The sequence below is a fragment of the Pholis gunnellus genome (assembly GCF_910591455.1).
Source record: "Pholis gunnellus genome assembly, chromosome: 24".
Lineage (NCBI taxonomy): Eukaryota > Metazoa > Chordata > Actinopteri > Perciformes > Pholidae > Pholis > Pholis gunnellus.
The window spans coordinates 3,752,750-3,773,028 of NC_136551.1; the positions used below are offsets into that span (position 1 = coordinate 3,752,750).

At 48.2% G+C, this 20,279-nt stretch overlaps 1 protein-coding gene across 1 annotated transcript in view; it reads right to left on the reverse strand.

Moving 5' to 3' along the window:
- unc80 (unc-80 homolog (C. elegans)) overlaps positions 1-20,279 on the reverse strand; it is a gene marked incomplete at both ends in the record, with an annotated part of 31,847 nt that overhangs the window by 8,013 nt on the left and 3,555 nt on the right. The window contains 41 exons of the mRNA XM_079185631.1: positions 71-209; positions 324-458; positions 548-813; positions 912-1,092; positions 1,229-1,330; positions 1,519-1,608; positions 1,726-1,820; positions 1,968-2,151; positions 2,251-2,337; positions 2,486-2,586; positions 2,779-2,922; positions 3,005-3,136; positions 3,273-3,459; positions 4,233-4,265; positions 5,061-5,192; positions 5,341-5,522; positions 5,620-5,758; positions 5,872-5,979; positions 6,057-6,260; positions 6,352-6,449; positions 6,589-6,828; positions 6,908-7,085; positions 7,298-7,431; positions 7,614-7,749; positions 7,857-8,069; positions 8,154-8,326; positions 9,309-9,462; positions 9,601-9,707; positions 10,714-10,922; positions 11,184-11,282; positions 12,093-12,256; positions 13,362-13,510; positions 13,983-14,033; positions 15,046-15,193; positions 15,390-15,521; positions 15,638-15,991; positions 16,163-16,431; positions 16,924-17,064; positions 17,503-17,719; positions 17,847-17,981; positions 18,094-18,367. Coding sequence (XP_079041757.1) covers positions 71-209; positions 324-458; positions 548-813; positions 912-1,092; positions 1,229-1,330; positions 1,519-1,608; positions 1,726-1,820; positions 1,968-2,151; positions 2,251-2,337; positions 2,486-2,586; positions 2,779-2,922; positions 3,005-3,136; positions 3,273-3,459; positions 4,233-4,265; positions 5,061-5,192; positions 5,341-5,522; positions 5,620-5,758; positions 5,872-5,979; positions 6,057-6,260; positions 6,352-6,449; positions 6,589-6,828; positions 6,908-7,085; positions 7,298-7,431; positions 7,614-7,749; positions 7,857-8,069; positions 8,154-8,326; positions 9,309-9,462; positions 9,601-9,707; positions 10,714-10,922; positions 11,184-11,282; positions 12,093-12,256; positions 13,362-13,510; positions 13,983-14,033; positions 15,046-15,193; positions 15,390-15,521; positions 15,638-15,991; positions 16,163-16,431; positions 16,924-17,064; positions 17,503-17,719; positions 17,847-17,981; positions 18,094-18,367 — 6,416 coding nt within the window. The remainder of the gene's footprint in view (positions 1-70; positions 210-323; positions 459-547; positions 814-911; positions 1,093-1,228; positions 1,331-1,518; positions 1,609-1,725; positions 1,821-1,967; positions 2,152-2,250; positions 2,338-2,485; positions 2,587-2,778; positions 2,923-3,004; positions 3,137-3,272; positions 3,460-4,232; positions 4,266-5,060; positions 5,193-5,340; positions 5,523-5,619; positions 5,759-5,871; positions 5,980-6,056; positions 6,261-6,351; positions 6,450-6,588; positions 6,829-6,907; positions 7,086-7,297; positions 7,432-7,613; positions 7,750-7,856; positions 8,070-8,153; positions 8,327-9,308; positions 9,463-9,600; positions 9,708-10,713; positions 10,923-11,183; positions 11,283-12,092; positions 12,257-13,361; positions 13,511-13,982; positions 14,034-15,045; positions 15,194-15,389; positions 15,522-15,637; positions 15,992-16,162; positions 16,432-16,923; positions 17,065-17,502; positions 17,720-17,846; positions 17,982-18,093; positions 18,368-20,279) is intronic.

A 20,279-nucleotide genomic window follows, 5' to 3' on the forward strand; every position in this document is an offset into this window, starting at 1 on the left:
AAAATACCAAAATGACGAAGGCTTCATTTTGATAAAAGACCGCAACGTGTACGTGAAAGTGACCGTTTACCGAGAGAGCGTAGAGGTTTCTCAGCCTTAACGAGCTCCAGAGCATCCAGAGCGTCCGGGGTCTCGCCCTCCAGAGAGATCAGCAGGTCAAACAGACACTGAGCTGACACTCCTTTAGAAAGACCAGTGCTGGTGCTGGTCTGGAACCGCAAATGAAGACAGAGAAATGAACAACACAAAAGCCACGCGTGTATTACGTATCCCATTGATTTGAATGCTGTGTGTGTGTGTGTGTGTGCACTCAGCAGTCTTACTGTGAATTCCAGCAGCGGAGCCACACTGGCAAACAGCTGCAGGACGAAGGGTTTGCGGTGGAGGATGTAGAACTGCCGGCAGCAGAACTCGATGCCCTGCCTCAGCAGAGGGTCGCTCTCATAGTCAGCATAGACCTTTCATGACGACACAGAGAGGACACATTCTTAGGAAGGTGTGATAAAATGGTGTGAAATGCATCTTTTGTGTTGTTTAGTGTCCGTACCTGCAGCATGGTTGGCAGGATCCACTGGTAGCCGCTCAGGGAGAAGAGGTGGTTGAAGTGAACAGCGGTGTTGATGGCGGTGGCTGTGTACTGCCTGAGGAGGGCGCTGTCCTCCGGGTGCAGCAGCAGAGCCCCGTTGAAGACGTTGAGGAACAGCATCATCTCGTCGCCCCACGGGTACTCACTGGGCATGCCCAGAAACATCTCCTCCAGCAGCTTGATCCACAGCACCTTGTGGAGGGTGTCCAACCCAAACAGCTCCTTACCTGGGAGAGGCGGGGAGGAAGAGACAGTGGTTGAAAAAAGTATATAAACTAGAATCTTTTATTCAAGCGTCTGATGACGCAGTTTGAATCGGTCTCACCTTGTGGCTCATTGACCAGCGAGAACTCTGCGTCGATGGCGGTGCGTGGGAAGGACGGCAGGCGGAGGAGGTCTTCCTGCAGCAGGGAGACGTGGGATTGCTTGTGCACAGCTGGCATGTTTTGTGTGAGGGAGATGAGGAAGAGGACCCGACCAACTTCCTCTAGTTTACGGGAAAACACCTAGAAGATGAACAGGAAAAAGTAGACACTTTGACCATGTTTTCACCATGTTACCGCTCTGTATTTCTATTCGGTGTTGATTTAATGCAGACTAATTTCACAAAGCCTTAAGTGTCAAATTGGAAATCTTTCACACCTGTTTCTGGATGAGCTCCTGTCCTTTCTCAGGCAGCATGTGGACCAGGTTGAGCTGGGGAGAGACTGATCTCCTGAAGGGGTAGATGTCTCTCACATATGTCTGGAGGAGGTTAATAGCAATATTGGTTTGGAGAGTACACAGAAAATGTTCAAATATTGCCTCAAAAACTAGAAGAGCAAGTCCAGCCGAGCTCCTCCTTTGTGTATCAAGATGCACCTTGGTTCACATAGTAATATTCATCTTCTACCCCTCGCTATACCAAGAAAAAACAAATGTATCTCCAGTACCTTGCTATAGTGGATGAGGTTCCATCGTTTGTCCATGAGGAAGTAGTGTGCAGATCGGGCCTCGGGAATGTTGAAGAATTCCAGGCACTCCTGGTTGGGGAGAAAAATGTGTTTTGACAAAATAAACTTTGAATGCAGGACTTATGATGGTGGTGGAGTGTTTTATTTTAAATTGCTGCAGTGGTACTTTGACTTAAGGTACCTTACCTTGAGTAGGGCTTCAAACTGAGTGTCTTCATGGACTGGAAGCTGTGTTGGGATATCACATTCGTTCTGCCCGTGCACCACCAGGGTTTTGGTTCCTAAATCCACAATGCACAATGAAATATTCAAATATATTGGACAAATCGAAGGTTCTTCAGGCCATCGGTCTCAGCTAAGCCTCTGTTGTAAATGAGATCTGGAGCCTAAAAGGGATCTTAAATGAATCAAAGTATCTATAAGTTCACCTGGCATGGATGCAGTGACCAGCAGCTTGACCTCACACTGCTCCTTCTTCATGGTCTGCTTGAGGTCCTTGAAGAAGAGCCCCTCCACGTAGCCGACCACCTCCCACAGGAAGGTCAACGTGGCCGAGATGGCGTCCATTCCCCACTCACACGGGGTCCGCACAAAATACATGATCAGTCCCACCTGGCAGGGGGAGATTCAATTCAGAAAACTGATGGTTAATGGAGAGTTTAAAGAGTTCTGATGATAAAAGAAAAGGTAAAGTATTATCTGATGCTTCACCAGGTAGTTGAAGAGGATGTGAGAGGTCTGGGCCGGCAGATCTCCAATGTTGAGCAGGAGCTTCCTCAGCATGTACATCAGCTCATCCTGACAGAACAACACAAAGGATACAAGTCATTTTAGCTTGTGCACTTATCCTCATTGACTTACAGCAAGAGTAACTGTAAAGAAAAGCCCCTTCGGGTTGTGATTGATCAGATCTGAGGCTTTGTTTGTTCTTCGGATGTTCACCTACCTGTCGATTGCTCACTGTTAGTTTTTCCAGGAAGTGGCGGAGAACCAGGGCCGGATCTTCAATCAGGCAGTTCCACAGGATTTGTTGGGCGACAGCACTCACTGAAGAAACATGAAAGGAAATAGATGTACTTGCAAACACAGCATGTGACCGAAATACCATGAACAGTCCTGCACATTGCCTGAAAACATGAAAAATATTGATTCCAATGTATTTTCTGCAAAATCAATGACATAATGCAATGCATCTCTTTTTTTAATTTCAACATTGAATCTAAAGAGAACGAAACCTACCGGCCACACCGTCCTCTCGGACCTCCCCGTCCTCCATCAGGTGCACTATCGGTAGGACTGCAGCACAGATGCATGCTGGGAAGACGGCTTGGGGTGGCTGTAACATGTGGTGGGTAGGAGTGTGCTCTGTTGTGTTCTCTTCATCTGGCAAATAAAATTAGACTCGTCAGTGGGAAGAGACGTTTACTTTTGATAAACGTTCTCAGAGATTTCTTTGTTTTCATACCTTCAGCACTGGCCAATGAGCGGACAGACCACACGGAGCCCCGACGGAAAGAGTAGTTCCTGTGGGAGTTACTGGAGGTGCAGGATGGGCTGACAGACAGACGGCGGGATGCCAGGTTCACCACTTCTTCTGCTGGCGGGATCAATGCCCGACATGACCAGCACGGGTACAGGAAAAACAACATGCTGTTAGGGCACAGCAGCTTACCAATACCCAGCAAACCTTTGCATTTCTGTGTAATACATCCTTGTGTGCCTGGTGGACCCACCTTCTTCCTCCTGCTCAGGCGGGGGGCTGCACGTGGGCTCGTAGCAGGCCTCCTGAGCCACGGGGATGGCCGTGATGATGCTGGCCTCGCGCCCCAGACGCCGCTTCTCCTCCTCCTGCTGCAGGTTCTTCAGGATGTGCTCGGCTCGCTGGTGGGAGCGCGACACCGCCCGCGCTGAGAAGGATTTCTGGAAAGGGGTGGCATGCGTCGGATCAAACGGCACGGAGGTAGAACAGCGGGTGCAGACGTACAGAAAGTTCCGAATGAGGGAGTGCGCAAATTAATAATATATTTGACAGTTTTAACTCTTTCAGGAACGTGTGTGCACAGCTATTCTAGGCTCACGGTTACGTCTGAGGAGCATTTGGTAATGTCAAATGACCGGACAACACATTAACACAGTAACTCTCCTCCAGCACATTGATCTCATGCTCTAATGCTACTCCGAGCATCATGGAGAACACTGTTGAAGTATTGAATAGGAAAATTTCAAATCACAACTAAATTGTGACACAAATAAATGTATTCGGACTGGAATTTGGAGAATTTACTGTATCTTGTGTACAGTAAACGCCTCACAGCATTCGCACGAGTGCTCGCACACATACATATCCAAATAGGCTGAACGCATGATATGGAAAACATATACACAGCAAAGTCATTCTCATCCAATGACCATGCATCAACGGCACAACACACAACATGTCTGAATGTCCGATGCATGCTGTTATTTTCCCCTTTCTTACAATCAGAGCTAGAAGACTTTTTGAGTGTGGTGTGATCAAGATGCAACTATCTGAAATGAGCCATGAAACTGCCCCGGCTTCTGATCCGTGATGAAAACCTCCAGCTCCCAATGGGCTAAAAACACTCAAAGGAGGACAAGTTCCCTCCTGTCAGTAATGATCTGAGGTAACAAGATGCATCAGCACAAACATCCGGACAGAAATACCAACTTACTATGGCATGGACTGACTGAATTAATGTGGAGAACTAAAAACAAAGACAGTCGATAGATAAATTATAGAACAGGTGCTCGCAGGTCTTCATCAAAATCTATAAACATATTTTGATATTCATGCTTTTTAACCAAAAAAAAGGACAAGAAAGTAAAAAGGAAACACCAAGAAATCTGTTTTTCTGCTATGTCCTTAAACACGTATTACATATGTCGTTCTGGGATTAGCAGATTTCTTGGTGCAGTTGTTCACATTACACTTGCACAGCAATAACAAATGTATTAAAGCAGTCTAAAGTGCGTTGTTTCTGTGGGCTTCAGCAGGACTCAATCCAGAACGAGATACCAGCTATTAAACACTATGTTTTTACAGGCTACGGGATTGAAAGGGTCAGTTCACCGAAATGATGAAAAAACACATTTCCTCACTTACTCTTAGTTGTATCTAACCATGCTGATAGTTTTAATTGCAGTTTTAAATCTGTTTAAAATAAGCCACAGTCTTGCTGATGTCTATGTGAAGGCTGATGAGAAAGTTTGTCAGTTTGTCAGTAGCGTTCATCTTCTGGAAACCATGGCTGTCTGTGGTGAAATCCATAAACAAGCACCGTGTCCTTCCAGACACAGTGTCCTCAAAACCTGGACAAATTAAATTAAAGCAATATGCATGGCTAGCTAGCACTATAGGGAAGTGAGAAAACATGTGTTTTGGGTGAACAGACCCTTGGATTTACATTGAATCTAAAGCAATCGAACTGTTAAACGCAATTTTTGATTGTAAATAAATGCATATTAGGCAACCCACTTGGATCAGGGGGGGGCAGACTTACAGACTGGTCTTCATTGATTGGGTCCTGGACGCTGCCGGTGTTCTGGGGAACCCAGGGAGGGTCAAATATGGGGACACAGGGCATGCCCAGTATAGGAGACGGAAGAGTGAAGTTGATGCTGGGTGGAGGGATCTGAAACAGATAAATACAGCACGACATGGGTCAAAGTAGCCGAGTCATGTGAGACGGAATGTTTCTCATTAACCTTTCAGGACAACCTTTTGAAGTTGCACCCGGGGGGGGGGTGAATATAAACAAGTAACCTTTATTATTTGTATACCTTAAAGATCTGCTGGGCTCCTTCCTCCATGCGAGGCCACACCTGGTAGCGAAAGCGCCAGAGTGTGTAGAACTTCAAGACGGAGTTGATGCGCTGGCAGGCCTCCTGGTGCTGGAACTCCGCCATCATCATCTCGGTCACCGCGTCGGGGACTTTTACCGCACACAGAAGGAACATGGCAGCTGGAGGGGATTCAGAGAGGGCGGGGGAGGAATGAGGACAACAACCTACAGAAGAGACCCACAGATCACCGATTGCACAGCCTGATGGCCGACTCACCAGCAGCAGCGGCCATGTGTTCATCCACGCTGAGCAAGAGCTCCCAGGCTGCGGGCTGGATGTCTCCGTACATGTCGTCGGTCAAGATGGGAGCTGCCTTGATCAGCAGCGAGAGAGGTGCCGGCGACAGGCTCATCACCTGAGACGCACGACAAACCGACAACAAAGAAAGTTTGGTTATAAATTGTTCATTTGGTTCCATTATTGTTGTTTCCTCTTCTGAATAATTAAGTCTAAAAAAATAGCTCTCACCTGGTTGCGGATGTACTTGAGCATGCCGGTATCCCTCTTCCCCTCTGTGTTGGAGTCAGTGGGTCTTCTCTTCATAGACGGGGTCCTCAGGCAAGACTTGTCTGAACACTGAAGGCACGGGCATGTTCGGTAACCACCACAAAAACAGACATTTCAACACAGGACAGACAGTTCGTGAAACCTACCTCTTTGGTCTTCTTGGGACGTGACCCAATAATACCAGAGGAGGCGCTGTCCTCTCTCAGGCTGTCCACCGTCTCGCCGTACACAAGCTTGATGGCGCGTACCAGTCGGGCACAGGAGCGGCTGTGGTGCTGGTAGCAGCGTGGGTGGCAGAAGTCTATGTGGGTACAGATGAAACTCTGCTGGTTGCACAGCAGGATCATAATCTGTGCCGAGAGGGGGAGGAGAGGGGGGGGAGTCAGTGTGTAGGAAGGAAGACACCACATGCACCTCATGCACATATTAAAAGGCCCGTACATGGAGCCAGGACATGTTGCGGTGGTAGTTGTCCTCTGCTCCTCCAGAGCCCTGGCCCTCTGGCTCTATGCTGGGCTCACTGGTGCTGAAGGGACTGCCTGCAACAGGAAACAAGCACATGAAAATGTTAGAATTATACAATTTCTATTTCGAAATAAATGTGAGGAAATTACAAATGTCAGAGGCGAATAAAACTGAAGAGCGATGTCATCCAGACTTGTTTTGTCCAAGTGTTACCTATGTCAGTAACGGTGTCCCTGCTGTGTGTTTGTGACAGCAGCCCTTCGTCGTTCTCTGACTCGGAGTCCTGCCGGGGCATCTTGGTGCTCTTGAGGCTCCCGGCCCGGCGTATGGAGGACAGAGAGCCGCCTTTCTTAATGCGGAAACTGCGAGCCCCTTTGATCTGAAGCAGCCGGGAGCCTCCGATGCGAATCTTTCGGATTGGTGCTGGAGGTGAGGGAAGTGGGGCGAGATTATCTAAATTATTTTAAATGATAAGCAGTCAGGGACGATATATAAACCCAAATGGCCGAGTGCGTACGACACCAGATCTCACCTTGAACCTCCTGCTGCTTCTTCTCATCGCAGGCGGTGTCGGACTTCAGCGTGTGGCTGCTGCTGTTGAGCGAATCGTGTCCGTCCTCGTCGTCGAGGATGCCCGCGAAGCTGATCTTCCTCTCGTAGCGCTGGCGGCCGAGATCCGGGTCCAGGCGCAGGCGGCAGCTGTCCAGATCCTACAAGCCAACATGTGAGCAGGAATCACACGTTTACATTTAATGTAAGGTGCATGGTTATGATTAAAACACATTGTTTTCCCCTGTTAATATTCTATTTCATACAATTACCAAACTATATCTCTGTTTCACGATGCAATAATCAGTCTTATTTTTCGAATGGCTCTCAAACACACACACTGAATGCATGTATTTATGATTTGACGACTGACCACCAGTGGCTCGACGCGTGGGCGTGGCAAGCAGGGAAAGGTCTCTCGCAGGAACGTGGTGATTTCCAACAACAGCTGGCAGGCAGCCATCTTTAGAGCAAAGGGGCAGCCGCATTTTGTGGGATTGACTGTGTCTTAAAAATAAAATAATGTGGTTAGAACAATGTTGAGTTAGCAGAGAAAACTGAACTCGAAGTCCAGCTTTCAACTGTGTCTTGTGGTCGTTAAAAACAACAATAAGTGGAACTTGAGGTGAGGATTATTTTGTCACAGAAGACGTTTAGTCAGAATGATAGAGGATATTTTAATGACTCACTGTCATCCAGATAGTCCTCTTCCTCGTCTTCTTTTCTCATCCTCCGTTTGGTCTCTTCGTCAAAAATGTAACCCAGGATGTTTGCAGGGCTCTCGCTGTCAGAGTGACAGAGCTCACTGAGCCTCGTGCCGATTGCCTGAGCGGTTAAAAAACCATAGAGAGACACTCAAATATACTGTATATATATATGTGTATATGTAGCCATATATGCTAGATAACTGATGCCAGAAATCTTTAACTCACGTCTCCCCACTGGCAGAAATGTTTGGCAGCGTTCCACTGGAGCTTCTGGTTTCTTTTGTTGCCCACGATGGGTGATCGACCCCTGGAGAGGCCTCTCTTGGTGATGTTTACGTGGTGGCCCTTCATCCACTCCGGCCAGTTGCCACGATTACAGCGGTGCACGAACCGGGCACATTCGAGGAAGAGGGAGGCCCGGGCCACGACCGGGGCTTCCTGGACGAACCGGAATGTCGACAGAGATTTTAAGGTCGGCGGTTACAGAACAGAAGCGAGCGCACGTGTGTTCGTTAAACGTACCAGGTCCAGAGCAGCGGCAAGGATGGAGGCGTCGGGTATGGTTCCCGGCTCGCAGCAGTTCAGCAGGAACTGGAAGCGCTTCATGCCCTGTCGAATGGCGCCCAGATTCACCACATTCTTGTTCTTCATGGCCTCCTGACTGGCTGCTAGACGCTCTTGAAAACCGTGGGGTCCTGGAGGAAAGTGTGAACAAGAGAGGAGAGGAGAGGAGAGGAGAATAGAGTATAACAGAACAAGTGAAGAGATTTTTATTTTACAAGAAAGAAGCATGTTTGGGTGTAATCGTTTTTGTAAAGACTGCACTGAAGATTATATATATAGACATTGCATGAAGCAACATCACCATCCAGGACATTTGACAAAAAGCACTGAAGAGCCACCAACAAATGAAGCCGAGTGAGAGATGGACACACAGCCATCGGCAGTGGTTACACTTGGATTTGAATTGAAAGACATCTCAGAGACACAAAGACGATGGCATAGAGAGGCCATCTTCAGGTCTCTTGTGTAATATATTTTTCCATAATGGGCTCTTAATAAAAACAAGTGTAACCAAAGTCGTACAGAGGAAAGCTGTCTGTGGACCATTCTGTTTTTATCACTTTACTGAAAACTCAGGCATTGGAAAATACCACCAGACATCACCACAGAAGAGACGGAGAGAGCACTGACAGCGTCATGCTTGACACAGTAGCACAGAGATACGCTCGACAGTAGAAAGATGGTTTTCGTAGATATATGAGTTGATCCCACACCTCCGTTCCTCTCTTTCCACCAGTGGGTGAAAGACAGAGGAGGGGGTTCATTGTTGAAGAGAACAGAACGTGCATAGTTGGAAAGAAGGGGAGGTGAAGTTGGAAGTATAACACATTTATGCCAATCGGTCTGAAAAACAAAGTGTTTTTTTTTTCGACACTGATGGGTTGAAAGTAACACATTTAGGCTAACAGAGGGTAGCAGGCAGCTAACCGGCCGAGCTGACATGGAGAATGGCGGACGGAAGAACTGGCAGAAGAGGAAAAGACCACGACGAGGCGAGGCGAGACACGACACCACACGGACAAACAGAGGCAGGGGCAGGAAGAGAGAGAGAAATAGACAAAGGACGATGGGGCGTGGGTGGGCAAGGGGCACCCCGGGGTGGGGGAGGTCTACCATCTTTCTCTTCTGTGTGGTGAAGCTTGGATGGATTCCTCCTGCCAGACCTCCATTTACCGAGCCGCTTGAAGAAATTCTCCTCCTCGTCCCTGGCGTACTCCGGCCCCACCGCGCCCCCTTCTAGCAGCTTCACCGCACTGGTGAACTTCACCTAAAACACATAAAGACACCCGACAATAAGATCTGTGATCTGTTATCTTCCAATAAGTTTTATTCTCTGTTGTCTCATCTTTCAAAATAAAAGTCTAAACGCTGTTTTAGAGGCTTTTTCCGTTTCATTGCGTCTGACCTTTGAACTCTGACGTATGAAGGAGAGTCGATCCACCGAGCTGATATCCAGCAGGTCCTCAACACCGTCAGTCAGTCCAGAAAGAGAGGAACGCTTCAGCCAGTTCCCTGGAGACACGTGGATACAAAACAAAATGTACATGAGCAGACGAATGTGTAACGTATCGCACACACTGGGTTGTGAAGGCAAAGTACACATGCACACACACACACACACACACACACACACACACACACACACACACACACACACACACACACACACACATATAAGGGTTGGGTAGAGGAAGAAAAGGGGAGAGCATTCCCTCAACGTTATGTTAAAGTCACATAGAGGTTCATTCAAAAACATGACAAAAAAGGTGCAAAACTAACTTTTGTTCGCTTTTATGAGACAATTTAAACAAAAGACCCCGGTCGAGTGGCATTTGCAAATACACTTTTATAATATTTTCTCACAGTAGAGACAGCGTTAACAACAGAAGCGAAAATAAACTTTATTCTGATTATGTAGAGTTCAGAGTTAATCAGTCTCAGCTGCTAGCTTTCACTTGTTATAACACGAGCGTTCTTCGGGGTAGCGGTGCAGTTGGCTGTTACAGCGTTTGCATTGGTAGAGCAGTATATGCCAGAGAGAGAAGTCTATACAATACGATTTGTAAATACGACTCGACCCGGGCCTGTAACAACGTACACATCGGGAGGTATGGCAAACACAAACAGACATGAAACAAACACTGTGTGGAGATGGTTCCACATCCACATACGTAAGACAGAGCGAGTGAGTGGTAGGCGAACAGTCCCACGGCACGCTGAGGCACAGAAAGGAACAACAAACAGACCAAAGAGATGAAGTGACTTGGCCTCACGGCAGGTAATGTTCCAATGTTTGGCACACACAGAACACAGCATGTTAGAGTGAATGACCTGGGACGGCAAATGCAATGAGACACGGTCACGGGAATACATACTGTTACCAGAGCTGAATGATTTGGAAGCTCTGTTAGGCACTGAAATCTGGTTATCATGCACAATGCACATTTTAGACATAATCCTGGTCTTAAAACTCTTCTTACTATCGAAGAAACGGGTTTCGCACGACAAATGCTCTTACCTATTGGCAGCTTCAGTTTCTTGCGAAGTGAAATGCGGCGAGATCTGGAGCGAGAGCGCCGGTCGGTGGTGGTGCCGGAGTGCGCGGTGGTGCACTCCGAGGTGTCCTGCTCCGATTGGCTGCTGGTGTCACTGGCGGCACTCTGCGACTTAAACATCTTCCTCCAGAAGTCCTTCCTGCCGAGCAGAGCGCCCGGGATCTGCTCATCACTGGGGGGGTACAGAGAGGGGAGTGAAGGAAGGTCGGATTCGAATGTTTACACACGGATCAAAACTTCAGCCGACACACAGTTGTACATCTTTCAGTGTAAAATTAACGTTGAACACTGTGGCCTGTTGTTGTTTTTTTTTAAGGAGGGGGGAGGAAGCAACAGGAAGAGTTTTAAACGTTTTCCTATTTTGAGCAGAGCAGTGGCAGCTGGGCTCGACACGGATGGTGCTATATGGAGATGCTGTGAGGTGGACACTCACTGTTCGGGTGTCTGGGGGGGTCTACTGGAGATGTAGCTGCGACACTCATCTGCAGCACTGGACACCTGACCCTTCTCCCCGGACACACCCGCCTCTGACCTGCGCACACACACACACACACACACACACACACACACACACACACACACACACACACCCCAACACACAGACAGAGCGCTCAGGCCACCCGGTTCAGATGGTGAGAGAACTCTCCTGATGCAGGAAACCCTCCTTGAAGAGTTTTTCCCAATTTCCTACATAATTAATACTAAATTATGGACCTATGCCACTATTATGCAAACTATACATATGTGCCCAAGTTTAATTATGTATTCTTCTATGCCAATTAATCATTAGCCTCATATTCCAGCCATTTATTCCTTTTTTTTTTAATATATATTATTTTTATTTGTAATACTCTAGGTTATTACTTACATTACTAACAGTCTATGCAAAGGTCAGATCCATTTCTAATGGCTGCTCTCTCGCAGGGTGCAAGTCTTTAATGCGGTCATGTGACCTCCATTTCTAGTTGGGTGGTCACATGACGAGGTAAAGAGAGAGGAGGGGCCTCCTGGCAGGGGCCACATCATTTTGAAAATAACAACATCAAATCAGTCACTCAAGCAAGAAAAACAGATGCAGACATGACAAAAAAACATAAAGAAAAGAAAAACAGCCAGCAGGGATGGGAAGCGTAGCTCTGATTTGACGTAAAGGGAGTAAGTAAGACCTCACGCAACCAATCACTGTGATTGGATGATACATATTTTGTTACCACTTAATAAGAGGGGCGTTTAAGGTCTATGCTCAAGGACACTTCAACATGAATCAGTACGGGACTTTTTTTTGTCGATTTAACTAGTATGATGTCATAGAGACCCTTTCTGGCCGCTGATTGGCCAGTACCTCCTGGGTCCGGGCTGTTTGGCCTCCTCCTTCTCTTCGGGTTTCTTGGTGGTGGCGACCTTCTCGGCGCTGTCCAGGAGCGCGCTCAGCGCAACCCTGCGGAACACGTTTCCGTGGGCCTCCTTGATGAACTGCACCAGCTGGCGGATGTCACAGTACAGACCCTGGAGAGGGAGAGGGCGGCAAACAAGTGAGAGAAAGAGAGGGACGCGCGGGCGGAATGGCGCGTGAACGGCGAAACGTGTCCGAGCAAGGAAAAGACAAAGAACATGGACTGCTATAGGACGCAGAATCAGGCTGATATTGCTGTGCAGTCAGCATCAAACAGTGTGCATCGATGCATAAATGGATGATGTACTGTGTATATGAGCGAGCTCGAGTTTGTCAAGACAACAGCTCCAGCTTGTGAGTGGGTGGCCTCTGATCCTGAGCCATAATCAGGCCTGCCTTGAAAAGTGTGTCATCTTCCGCCAACGTGCACCAGCCGAGCCAGCCTTGAGGCTTTCGAGGCACCACGAGTGGTCATGGTACCTCAGTGCTCTTACACATGAACTTAGACAAATACGAAGACAGGGTTATTATCCACAAACTATTGATTTGTAATACAGGTCGTTATAACTGCTCTGAAACTTATTTGGTGTGTTCGTCTCCTCTTCCGTGCGTTTTAAATGTAGTTGTGTGAAGCACTTTGACCTGCTTCTGTGTTTGCTGTACAAATGAGCTTGCATTGGCCTTCAATACAAAAATAAAAAGGTCTGAGAAGCAACACTCTGAGACACTCTGCAGCCATCATGTGAGACACAAACGTCAAGTTATTATCACTCTGTGAGAGTGCATGTTAAAACAAGTAGATGGTGCTAGCATCAGCTGGAGCACAAATATTCCGTATGTTGTCTGCTGATTATAATATTCTGATAATATAGGGATCAGTTGATGCTATTTCCAGTTAATATATTCTTTCTCTATTTGTAAAAAAGACCGGAGGAAAGCTCTAGTTAATGTCTTTATTCCCACGGTGAGATTAAATACCTCTAATGTCCAATTCATCATGTATGATAAGGCATTAACAAAGGCGGCATAAGCGATTGTTCCTCAGTACAAAATGAGTCATTAATAATTCAACTACAGCATCCAGCCAAAGGACATATATGAGTGTGTGAAGCTAGTGAGAGTACAACGAACATGTGAAGCACAGACTGCAGCGAGGGAGAGCCACAGAGATGAAACCAGAGAGAGGCAGATGGAGGGATGATTTGGCACAGCGCTCACCAGGTTCTCGGGACTGTGCAGCTCGTGTGTGGTCGAGGCGCAGCGGGTTATGAGAGACTTGAACATGCAGCCCACCACAACGGCCTCCATATTCTGCGCCACGGACTTGTTGTCCCCCGTGGTGAAGTTGTTACCGAAGCCTGCCTTGTCTGGAAGCAAGAGGGAGGCGGGAGAGACCACGGATCACACAGGGGGTGGTTTAGTCAGCGCGGAGAGGACATTATTGACAGCTGACCAGCTTGAGTATAAAACAGGGAGTACAACAGGGAGGGAAGGGGGGGGGGAGGGTCCATAAAGCACATGGGGGAGAAGCAAACTGAAAAGGATTCTGGGTAGGGGATAAGGAATACATGCAAGTGACTAAGGCCTGCTATAAAAACACAGAGTATGGGGCTTATTCTCTCGGTCCAGTTGTTAAAACTATCTTTGCAAAATATATAAGCTCTATAAATACCAGATGTAATCATTCAAATGCTGTTGCAGGCGAGTTTTGTCAGTTTCGGAGAGAGTGAGGGGTGCGGCAATGGAAGCGGTGCCTAGGGAAGGTTCTGATCAGGTGAGTACGTTCATCTTATCGCTATATTTAGTGACTGTCATTGATTATTGATCATGTGTATCTACCGATGTTTCTTTTTTTCGCCCTCCTGGACCTCTCACCTGCACTGCCGTACTCTGCAAGAGAAAAGAGGCGGGGCACAGGTTGATTGACATCAGGCCAGCACAGACATGTACGCGGTGTCAGAAAGGACGCGGCACCCCACCTCTGGGAGGAGGCGAACTCGAGACGCACACACACACACACACACACACACACACACACCAAAAAACTCATCGGTTCAGTAACTTGCCAATTGCACGGTATTTTGTACGCTATGATTGTGCTGATTGCATTTGCAGTGTACAAATCTCAGTGCAAAACTGAATTGGCATGTACAACGTGTCTCAATGCTCAGCAGTAAAGCCACTGATTGAGCAGAGATGTAATGGGCAAAGCTTTGGATTGGCAAGTGTACAGAATGGATGAGTGAGTAAGGAAGGTATAGGATTCAGCTCAAGTGGGTGAAGTAAAAGAGGGACGATGGAAGCGGGAGGAGGACGACGTAAGGGACGAGCGGAGACAAGTGGAAGGAGGAAAGGGAAAAAACAGATAAACAGTGATAGCGCTGGAATGCAAAGTCGAAGTGCAGGGTGAGACATTTGCAGTACAATTCAGCTTTGTCAACCACATTAGAACGTGATCACTAACTTTGCGTTTTAGACTACTATGTAACGTAGCAGCCACACTAAACACTTGAACGGGATATCGGTTTGAATGGCTGTAATGTAACTGTGTAATAAACCGTTTGTAATTTGATTGACAACTACTTTGAAAAGGTATTTGACCAAAGTTCTAATGAGCAAATCAAGTCACTGTGCATGTCAGCGTTTAGCCTCACGGAGCTGCTAGCACGGCCGTAGACTCTAAAATAAATAACTGCCAGATTAATCATCAATAAAGAAATAAATGTCTTTAGCGTCAAATGTCTACAGCGTCAATCCTCACCTGTATATCACTATTCAAAATCAATGTCGGTCAAACCCAGATGCGCCTTCATTTGTGCGTCTGCAACCAACGCATGTGCGTGTTTGTTTTTGTGTGTCGCCATCTGCATCTGTTCCCAGTCACACAAACCGCCGTACTTACTGTCAGTAATGGGCTCCATGCAGAAGCCCAGCAGTGCATGCAGGAAGTCCACAATGTTATTGAGAGAGTCTTTGTTGACGTACTCGCGCATTGTCTGTCGAAACTGCACCTTGTCCAGCTTATAGAGGCTGGTCAGGCAGTTCTGGGCCTGAAAGGAGAGAATTGGAACAGGATGCATGAGAACAATTAGAAGAAGAAGAAGTCAGGGAGGAACAGAAAGGCCTTGTTTGCAATAATAATCAGTCGAATATGAACACATGTCAGGCATCGCGAACGGTGCCGGTTTGTGGAAAGTGCACACCGGCACAGAAGAGGTTCGGCTGAGCCAGAGTGAAATGTCTGACCTGCATCCTGAGGCGATCCCCGGACAGTCCGCGGTGTCCCTCGCCACAGCCGTAGGCACAGCCCAGCGACTTCACTATCTTTATCAGCATGGTCAGAGCCAGGCGGTGGGTGCTGAAGCCGGAGCCCTCTTCCTGTTTTCACGTTGAAGGAGCGAAGAACACAAACATCAACCCACAGGACCTTTACGTAGATATATTTAGATAAGTATATAACCACTACGACTTCCATAAATACAGAAAGAACACACCTTCTTGTCATTATCCTTGTTGTTCTTCACATCATCTTTGCTCCCTTGCCCACTCCCTCCACCACTTCCCCCTCCCCCTCCTCCTCCTCCTCCACCGCCGCCTCCATCGCCCCCTCCACCTGCTCCCGCCCCCGGGACTGCCCCGCCTCCCTGCGCGCCTCCTCCGAGGCCCTGACCGGCCGAGTCTTTGGCCCGGGCCTCCTGGTTCTCCTTGTTGTCGGGCTTGGACAGCTTCTTGCCCATGCCGGGCACCACACACAGCTGCAGCAGGCAGTCGATGATATTGAGAGCCACGTCGCAGATCCGGGAACTAATGTCGTGGCTGAGGACGGCATAGAGAGCCCGCAAGACAGCCTGGAATACAAGAAGAAGTTGCTTGTTTTGTCCAACCAACGGTGCAAAACCAGACAGAAAACTACCAGAAAGCCTTCATGAGCAAGTGATACGTTGGAGCATTGTTACATTGTATGAATGTGAAAAAGAAAGCAGCAAACTTGACAATTTGCAGGATCGCCGAACACTCACAGTGAGGTCCAGCATGCCGTTCTTCAGCACAAAGTTATTGGTCCCCTCGATGTTCTCCCCTTCCTCCAGACAGGAGTAGTTGATGCAGGAGTCGGTGAAGCTGCGCGGCAGGTTGGCGCAGGCCAGAGGCTCCACGGGGTTCTCCGGGACGGTGACGGGGTTACAGAGCTTCTTCATGTGCTCCGTGAAGAAGTCGGCGTAGCCGACGTTGAAGGACGCCACCGTGGTGTTGAACGCCGCCATGGTAATGGTGGAGATCTGGGATCGCACTGCGGGCGGCAAAAGGAGGCAGTGAGAGGACGGCACAGCTGGATGAATGTCATCGTGCGGGAGGCAACCGTTGACCGCGGGTGGAATAACAGTGTTCTCGTGTTGATTGCTCTAATGTGTCTATTTTCTGACTTGTACTCAAATTCTCTTTTATATTTATTATGCGGAGAAATGAACCCCCATAGAGTCAATCACTTGAGAATCAACTCTCTGCTATAATTAACATCCTTTGTTCTCAGGAAACCTGATTGCGTGCTTGTGCTGCAGTGTGGAGCAGAGCCTGGAGACAGCACTGTTGTTTGTATGTAAATTAGCATTGTCATAGGAATATTACTGTTATATAATCCTGCCCTATTTCTGCTCTGCAGGTCTCAGTGGAGCCAGAATCGTCCGGCGTTCATTGTAGCTGATGGACAGTAATGTGTCACTGGAAAATGTGGCTTTATCGTGTCTTCAGATCTATTCCACTAAACCGCAGCTCTTCTCCTTACCCTCTTTGACGGTGTTGTCGCTGTGGCTGTTGGAGTGGTCGGGCATGTCTCTGAGCAGAGAGTGGTGGGAATGAGAGTGTTTGGCGCTCAGGCTGTCGGCGTCTGCAGCTGTGTCTGTGCTGCCCCTCCGTGTGAACTTGCCTGGAAAGTGACACAGACGCGGACAGATACATCAGGTTGAATCAAAACATATAGATGCAAAAATACCAGAAGTCCCCTTTTCATGCATTTGTCCTGCATCTACTGAGTATTTTTAGAAAATGTCATCCTGGGAATGTAGTTAATTTGAAGCAGCAGCTAAGCCAAGTAGACATATAACAGTATGGTGACAGTATGGGGTTTAAAAAGTCACTAGCTCTGAATAGTGTCTTTGTGCCTCGAGCACAATTTAATCACACTTCTCAAAGAAGAGCGCTAATAAGACATACATAATGTTAATGAACTGACCTAATTCACTAGCTGACAGCCGGATCCAGACAGAATCCTCTGACTCACCAACTGGGAGCTTAGGGGAGAGGAAGCACGACTGCGAACTGGTGACATGCAATCTATCCTGATTATGAACAGCGCCCTGCCTACCCATGATGGTGGCCTGCCAGCCCCCGCGGTCCAGGGCCCGCCGATCGTCGCCGAGGCCAGAGAAGCTTCCGAAGGAGAAGGTGCTGCGGGTCGGCGAGACGTCCAGGTGGTCCTCGTGGAGCAGGAAAGGAACGCCCATGCGCCGCTGACGCTTCTTCCCCGTGTGATGGAAGGGGATGGAGCCCTTCCTCTCGCGGTCCTCACGCCGGTTCTTAAACTAAAACAGAAAAGGAGGACAAGAGGCTTCCCAGTGAGAACCGCAATCCTCTCGGTCCTGCAAACGGATGCAAACGTGTATCTTTAGTTATTTTGTTTTTGCCCACGTCTGGACGTCTCGCTCTAACCTTCTTGAAAATGTTCATGCCCAGGTCGGCGGAGAGGTCGGGGACGGCCTGTCGACGGAGGCTGGTCAGAGAAACCTTCGTAAACGTCTCTGTGCTCAGAGATTTCCCCTCTTCGTTGCATTTCAGACTCATGTCCTGCAAAGCACAGCAGAGCATACAGATGACGTCATGGCCAGCGCGTGGACATCTGAAGGGACCACAAACAAAAAGATAACTACTACATATTCCCTCGTCTTTCTGCCACTACCTGAGTCTTGTGGGTGTTCACCAGTGAAGGCGTAGCAGCCACCATGGAGCTGCTGCGTGGACGTGGCAGAGGCGTGACCAGCGGTTCGGGGGTGCGTTCAGGTCTCTCCTCCAGGATCTGCCTCAGGCGCTGCAGGTAGAACATCAGGGCCCAGTGCACGCCCTCCTCCGTCCAGTGTGGCTGCAGCAGGCAGCGCAGCACCGCCACGTCAAAGTAAGTGGCGTAACGCGCTCGTTGGGCCAGGGAGGTTGGCAGGCCGGCAGGGGCCGATGTCCTTAAAGAAGAGGGAAGGAGACACGGTTATAAACAAAACCCCTTCTTCACTGAGACAGCAAATGTCCACTGAGAGTAAATGTCAATGACTCCATGCAACACTGAAGGGCCAAACATATTCAAATGTGAATTGAAAAGAAGATCCATTCAGATTATTAACCAAATTATGGCTGAACTAACTTTATAAATGTAAAGGTCTTGAATGGAAGTGACAGCGACATTATAGAAATCTGACACCTGCCTAATCAATGGCCCAATTAGGGATCATATAACTAATTACACCATGTCACGGCCTTTCCTTTTGTATTAGCCTGTCATCAACTCCCGCCACACTGCTTCATTAATAATGCATCAAAAGGAGGATGGTAAATAAGGGCAGAGCCCCCCTCTAGCATCATTGGGAGAGCATGGGGGGGAGAGGGAGCCTAAGCCTACGTGAGTCCACTATAAATAAGCCGGAATGAAGGTCAGCGGTTGGTGAGCTGCAGAGCGCATAGAGCGCCACGCGGAGCGGAGAAACATATTGATATACCGTGAGAGGAGGAGAGAGAGAGAGGAGGGCATTTAATCTCTGCCGGTGTAATAAATGGAGCAGGAAGAGATGGTCGATTATCAACATGAATCACTTTGAGAGCGGACAGCAGAGGGAGGCAGTATCGTGTTTCACTGTCTAGCCGACACTCTGCCCCGCTGCTGTTGTGTCAGGTCGCCAAGGAGACCCGAGTGACGACAGACCCCCCCCCCCCCCCCCCCGACTCCATGCGGCGGGAGAGATGCAGCAGCCAGCGGTCGCCATGGAAACTGCCTCAGCATCAGCAGCGCGGATGAGTAAGCTGCACTAACCGCGGGGCCAGAAATGATTTCATCCGGGCAGCAGTGCGGCGCCGAGGTGTGCGAGCGAGAGGACGAGATAAGAATACGAACGCTGACATCGCCTCTGAGCCGAGAGAGAGGAAGAGGATCCGGAGCGCACTTTTGATTAGATTCCTTGGATTGAAATCTGCAGATGTGGGCCAACTGCACAGCCCCACCCCTCTGTGGATCCGTACAGCGGGAAACCAACAGCTTGAACGCGGGAAAATAAATTCCCACTTACAGTCAAATCCCCTCAAATGTCAAAATTCTCTCTTAATGTGAATCTAATTGACATTCGGCTCCCTGTCCTCCCTAATTCTCGTCCTATGCAGCGTTTCACTCGCAGCAGCTTAAACGTTCCCACCACCAACACTTAGAGGAAGCAATTAATGGTCATTGTTGAAACAATAGGGACACATCTCTCCCTTCCTGCATTACCACGTGACTGCTCCAAACCCCTTTGGTGTTTGAGTGTATGAGGATATAAGTAGCTTGGGGGAGGGGGGGGGGGGTGAGGGCTTATTTTGACTTGCAGTCAGTTGCTGGCTGTCAGAGTGATCATGAGAAGCATTGGAGTGACTTATTTGGTTGTCAGAATGAGTTGAGATGAGCAATGGATGGCTTATCAACCTCTTCCTCTTTTTTTTCCTCCCACATCACCCTCTCAGCCTGCCGGTTGGGTGATTCAGGAGGATGACAGAGCAGACGTGATAGACTTAAACACAGAAAACACCCACAGAGGATGTGCGAAACGCAAATGTGTACAGACCCCTCTGCACAGAATAATTGGTGTTTACTGGTCACACAGCGCGTCGCATTCACGCGATTACGCCGAAGTTTAAATCAGCAGTCATGGATCACAAACATTGGATGATTAGATGTCTGAATAATACATAACTGCATGATTATTGTAAAGCTAAATAATTGACTAATCGGTTGTTTTGCTGATGACTTATTTACAACAAACTTATGAGCACATTTCTGGCAAACACGAGATTTAAAGTGGTGCTTTTGCGAGTGATTCTTTCTTTCTTTCTCAATCAACCTATCAATTAGTC